This window comes from Myotis lucifugus, unplaced genomic scaffold (genome assembly GCF_000147115.1).
Source record: "Myotis lucifugus unplaced genomic scaffold, Myoluc2.0 scaffold_211, whole genome shotgun sequence".
NCBI classification, from domain to species: domain Eukaryota; kingdom Metazoa; phylum Chordata; class Mammalia; order Chiroptera; family Vespertilionidae; genus Myotis; species Myotis lucifugus.
The window spans coordinates 960,419-966,418 of NW_005871259.1; the positions used below are offsets into that span (position 1 = coordinate 960,419).

Genomic DNA, 6,000 nt, shown 5'->3' on the forward strand with positions numbered 1-6,000 from the left:
GGAGAAGTGTGAGCGAAATGGGTTTATTACTGAGAGTCTGTTGCCTCAATTGGTATCGATCCCTGCATGTCACCTTCCATTGCCTCTAATGGAACCTGAAGAGTCTCCACGGACACCACAGCCACTGGACACACACACACACACACACACACACACACACACGCAGCCTCCCTGGCCCTAGCCCTCATATCCACTTGCTGCACATCCCAGGGCTGCCTCCCTTGCCTCCTGCTCACCTCCTCCTCCATCTCTAGTCTCCTCTCTTCCCTCTGCCTCACCTACTCCTTCCCCTAGTCCTCTCCTCCTCCCTCTTCTTTGTCTCCCGAAGGCTGATTTTCTCCTCCTTCCAAAAGCATACCTGGCACTTCCTCTCCTTTCCTCTTTCTGGCCCCTGGGACCTTCTCCCTCTATTCAGGGGTGTCTCTTTCCCTCTCCTTCCTTCACCTCTTCTCCCTCTTCTAAATCAAGTCTCTGTCACCACCACTGCCCTCTGTCCTTCTGATGAGGGTGCACTGGGCCCCATCCTGTCTTGGGGAGCGGCTGGGAGATTCAAGGGAATGAGCCCGTGGGAATGACCCCTCTCTCACCAACAGCTGGCAAGGGGTGTTTATAAAGGGATATTCTCCTTCTGTCACACTGGCCTGGCCTGACAGACCCTCTGGGAACAAGCCACGTCCCCTGTCCCTTCAACCCTGGACCCCAGACCAGTCCTGGCAGAAGAGCAAGGAGGGCAAGGGAGAGGAGACGTCTTCTTCCCCATTCCTTAGGGAAGAGATGACACCACCTCCTCCCCTCCACCCTGTCTGGCAACCCCCGACTCTGTGCAGCCTCCAGAGAAGCCCTCCCCAGGCTCTGACCCCATCCCTGTGTCTTTGGTCCCACCCATTTGAAAGGCATAAGCGAGGCCTGAGAGGACCCGTTCAGTATGTCAGACAGTGTCGATAGGCTCAGAATTTAGCAGATCGTGCTGATTACTCAAACACTGCATGAAAAAAAGTCACTAACTAGGAAAGTGACTTTTGAGGCTCAAATAGAGCATTTCTTGCTTTGCTGCTGTGAAGGCACTCAACATGCCTGAGTCTGTGCATTAAGCCCTGGGGGCTGGCAGGGGAGCGGAGAGGGTTCCCCCCAGCCCCCACCTGGCCCTCCCTCAGGCCGACAGGCCTCTCTCCCTGTGGACTCTGAGAGACACCCAGAGCCAGCTCTTAGCCCCAAAGGGGGGAGGGCTGCCTCCTGCGGACTCCGGTCTCCAGACAGGGATGCGATCTCCACCCCAGCTCACTTGGCCTCTATCAATGTATCAGTTTGTCGGGGAGTTTGTGGGGCTGATCAGTCCAGGTACAGTTACTGGGCACGAAGATGGGGGGTTTGAAGGCAATTTATAATGTGTTGAGGCTGCATGTTGCAAGTGAGGGTATTTGAAGTTTCTCTTAAAAATATATTTTTATTGATTTCAGAGAGGAAGGGAGAGGGAGAAAGAGATAGAAACATCAATGATGAGAGAGAATCATTGATCGGCTGCCTCCTGCACGCCCCCTGCTGGGGATCGAGCCCGCAACCCAGGCATGTGCCCTGACCAGGAACCGAACCATGAACTCCTTGTTCATAGGTCGATGCTCAAACACTGAGCCACACTGGCTGGGCGAGTTAGGGTATTTGGATTGGCTAGAGTGTGGAGAGCTGGTTGGGGTACTTTATGGTTTATTTACTCAGCAATCATTGTAGAACAGCCCCCACATCCAGGCACTGTGCCAGACACAGGGATGCACATGGAGATGCTCATGAGAGCAAAGAAAAGGGCTGGATTTGGACAGAGGACTCCCCCTCCCCACAGGTCACCAGGCCATTTGCCTATGTCTTGGGGAAGAAAGAAGAGGCCCAGTGGGCCACCCCAGAAGCCAATGTCTGTGCCAATGTCAGCACCTGACTTCCTAATCTCATGCCCAGCCTCCTCTACAGTGTGACTAGGACAGGGAGGACAGGGAGGGCAGGGAGGGCAGGGAGGGCAGGGAGAGGCGCGGCTTTGAGAGGCGCAGCTTTGATCAGGTTACAGGAATAGGAGAGGAGGGAGGTAGGGGACAGTGTGTGGAACAGCATAAGAGAAAAGGTGAAAACCTAATTGTCTCCGAAGCAGCTGCTCCGTTCTCACAAGGACTTGAAGTTAGCGACAGGAGGGACTTGCCTAGGGGCTCGGATGGCAGCAGAAAGTGGGAAAGCAGAAGAGCCTTCCAGAGGTTACCCTCCCCGGAGAGCTGGGGAGGAAGGAGGTGGGCCGAGGTCCTTGTGAAGCCCAGGCCCGAGGTCCAGGCCCAGGCCCCAGTTCTCCCACTTCAGATTCTGCTGCGACACCTTCATGGAGAGGAAGGGAGGGGTCCTTCCTCCCAGGAGCATCTTCCTGCTCCTAACGCAAATGGTCCTTAAGTGAAGGAAGTGGGATGGGGAGAAGGTGAGCGAAGGGGTAGGACCAGCTCTCCAGGTGAGGAAATACCAACGACATCTAAGAAAACACCCGCATACTGCATCTTGGCACTAACCTCAGTCTTCCTTGCAGCTCCCCATCCTCTGTGAACATCAAGTTTGCCTCATCCTCCCTATAATATTCACCTCCCTGGGACAGTATTCTGGGCCATCCCTCCCTTTGTAGCCCTTTTCCTATGCCCTCAGTGGGCTGGGAGCCCTGTCCGCCTGCCTCCCCCTAACCCTCAGCTCCCATCTCTTCCATCACTCAGCCTCTCTCTCTCACTTCCATTATGTTAGCTTCGGTTGATTTAACCAGAAAACAACCCCCAGAATTTAATTCCGTGGCCCTCTATTCCCATCTCGATCAGCTCGGGGCTGGGAGAGGTTGTGTAATGATGGAGGAGGAGGGGAGAGAAGCTTGGCCTCCCAGAGTCAAGGAGAGAAAAAAAAAAAGAAAGAAAATCATATTGATTCCCCAGTGACAGCCATCAATCTTTCCCTCCCCACTAGGGATTAGGCGATTGGACACAGGCCCACCTACCCAGCTCCAGGGTTGCTTGGTCCCCAGGACTTTAGAGACAGAGGCTCTGGTCTTTGACACCCACCCTCCAGTTTCCCTGGAGTAGTCTCTCTTGAGGTCAGTTACCTAAATCCTTCATCCCTTCCCCAGTGTATTTTGGAATCCTATCCCTGATCGTATTCCGACTATGTCCTTAGCAGGGTATCTGGTGACCATGCAGTTACTCTCTCCTGTCTGGTTTATGCCTTATTTAGAAGTTCTTCTTGCTGTCTAACTTTGAGTCATATTAATAAAGAAAAGGGAAAATCACTTTCTAGAACTCTAAAAGGAAAGAGACATACGAGTGCTTAAACATCCTTAGAAGAAGGTAATTAGGAAAACTATTCATATCGTTTTAATACTCGAGACTAAGAGGAAAAGCCACAGATTGTGCAGATTTGGCAGCAGTATGTGAGCACAGGTGGGGCCTGGGACTCAGAAAGAAACAGGGAGGGAGGTGATGTGAAGTGTCAGAGGTTGCAAAGGGGGCTCTGATCCAGGCCTAGATTCCTTCTATCTCCGCAGAAAGTCCCTTGAGAGGAAAGCTAACTTATACTGGGGAGGGTAGACTGCTAGAAGGACTTCCCGGCCGTCCAGTGTCCCTTTTCTCAGAACCGCAGAAGGGGCAGCCCTCTCACCTGTCCCTCTGTTTGGGGAGCTGTCTGCCCCAGAGGTAGGCGCTGGAGGATGCAAAGGACCCAGGGAGAGAGACTCCCTCCCACTCCACCCCCACGGAGGTGGAGGGGGCGCACGTCTGTCGTGCCACTGGCCCCCGAAGGGTTAATTCTATTGTCTGAAAACCACATCGGCTCCCCTGAGAGCTTGGAGATCCCGCTCTCATTGTAAGTAACCCTAACTCCAGTGTGTGATGAGCCAGGGGTTGCTGGGCGCAGAGTGAGCCCGAAGGAGCTGCTGGACAGAGCACGGACCAGACAGACGATGCACTGAGGTAAGGGACTCTGGGGGCAGGTCTGTGGCTGAGACTGGCCTTCTCTGCCCCCACCCCCCACCCCCCGAGCCGTGGAGCCAGTTGTGGGGCAATTGGGAAGGGGAGAGGTAAGGAGAGGAGAACCCAAGGGCCACACTAAAGCCACCTGCGGGAGGTCAGATGTGGGACAGCACAGATCCAGGTGTTAGGCAGTCAAGGAAGAGAGAGGTGGGGGCCGCATAAAGACAGCGAGTCCAGCAGGGTGGCAGGCTCTTCCCCCCAGAGGGGGCACAGCCAGGGCCCAGATGTTACCCACTGGAGCAGACTCCTGGATTAATGGAATTAGGGGGGCCCTTGGGGCCTTGTTGTGAACATATAGGGAGCTCTGCACCTCAGTGAGCTCACGGGGGCCATCCATGTGGCCAGGGTTGAAGGAAAGTGGGTGAGAACTAGCCCTGAGGGTGTGGGCATCACAGCATGGGGATGGGAGGAAACAGGATGGGCAGAGGCTCCCAAAGAGGGAAGAGTTAGGGCCGTGCTCCCATGGGAGGCAGGCTGGCGTGACCTGAATGGAGACCTCTGATGGCGTAAGAGGTTTCTGCCCCATCCTGCTCTCCCTTTCGCAGACTCCTGGGATCCTTCCCAGAGAACCAGGACCAAGAAGCCTGGGATCTGAGAGCCCCTGTGACCGTGGGGACAGATGTGGGCCGTGTGAAGCTGGAGAGGCACTGAGGTGAGGCTTTGATGGCAGAGAAGTCCCACTCCTCTCCTCAGCCCGTTCCCTGTGGGTAGGAGAAGGGCTGTGGAAGAGTGCGGTGCCCCCGCCACCCCACCTTCGAGCCCCTTCCTGGCCCTGCTCAAGGGTATCGAGGCTCAGTTGGGAGAGGGGCTAGGACACATGAATGGAGCCTCAGGGCTTAGTGGAAGTTGAAGTTAGGGTTGTGTTAAGATTGGGGTGGAACCCTAGCCAGTTTGGCTCAGTGGATAAGAGCGTCGACCTACGGAGTAAAGGGTCCCAGGTTCAATTCTGGTCAAGGACACATGCCTGGGTTGCAGGCTCGATCCCCAGTGGGGGCCATGCAGGAGGCAGCCGATCAATGATTCCCTCTCATCATTGATGTTTCTATCTCTCTCTCCCTCTTCCTTCCTCTCTGACATTAAAAAAAATAAAAAAGATTGGGGTTGAGGTGGAGGCTGGAAGTGGATGCAGGATTGAGGGTTGGGGTGGAGGCAGCAGAGGCCCCCAGCGAGTGAGAGCGCCCCACAGGCCTGCTGCATTCCTGGTCCCCGGTTACTCAGCCTCACGCTGGCTGCCAGCTCACCCCGGCTCAGCATTTGGCTGGGAGCTTTCACTTCCTCTGGCTGGCCTGGCTCCTCAGCCCGGCTGGAGGGGATTTCTTGTCTCTGCGTTGGGAAGACAAAGGGAAGGATAGGGGGTATCCAGACAGGGGGATCCCCTGGGGCACAGTTGATGGGCATGAGATGAACCAACTGAGGTTGCCACTGGGGGAGGGGCAAGGTGCTGGAGGGCTTTGGGAAGACAAGAGTGGGGAGCAGGAGGTGGGCTGAAAGAGCCAGGGCCCGGAAGCTGGGAGGCCTGGGTTCCTGGGTTCAGTTTCCAGCTCTGAAGCATTGAAAAGAGACTGGGGGGCAAGTGGGGGTGGGGGACCTGGAGAAAGAGAACAAAATAACAACGAGAGACAGTGACCGAGACAGCAAGACAGAGAGAGCCAGTGGCACATGACGTGTAGACACAAGAAGTACAGATAGAAATGGAGAGACCAATGGAAACTGAGACAGAAAAAGATGGACAGGACAAGGGGGAGAACAGAAAGGGAAATGGGAAAAAGGAAGAAGAGGTAGACCGAGAGGAAGGAGGAGAGAAACAGCAGTGAAAGAGGAAATGAGCTGAAGGACGAAAGGTCAAACAACGTGAAACAGAGACCTGGAGGGGCCAGAGAAAGGGGTGGGTGCGGAGCTGGAAGAAGACTCCTGACACCCCATTTCCATGCCTAACTCTGCATCCCTGAGGGGGTGTGTACTTTCCCTGTGA

General features: G+C 55.0%; 1 protein-coding gene across 2 annotated transcripts in view; it reads left to right on the forward strand.

Moving 5' to 3' along the window:
- Positions 1 to 2,066: 2,066 nt before the first annotated feature.
- Positions 2,067 to 6,000, forward strand: part of ETV3L (ETS variant 3 like) — a 15,280-nt gene continuing 11,346 nt past the window's right edge. Inside the window, exons 1-2 of one of the 2 annotated variants that reach the window (XM_023761645.1) lie at positions 2,067 to 3,968; positions 4,574 to 4,680. Coding sequence is in view for 1 of the 2 variants with exons in the window: in XM_023761644.1 (XP_023617412.1) it covers positions 4,517 to 4,680 (164 nt within the window). In the remaining variant the exon portion in view is untranslated. Of the gene's footprint in view, positions 3,969 to 4,108; positions 4,681 to 6,000 lie in introns of those variants that run through there. The other variant, XM_023761644.1, reaches the window with a different exon arrangement.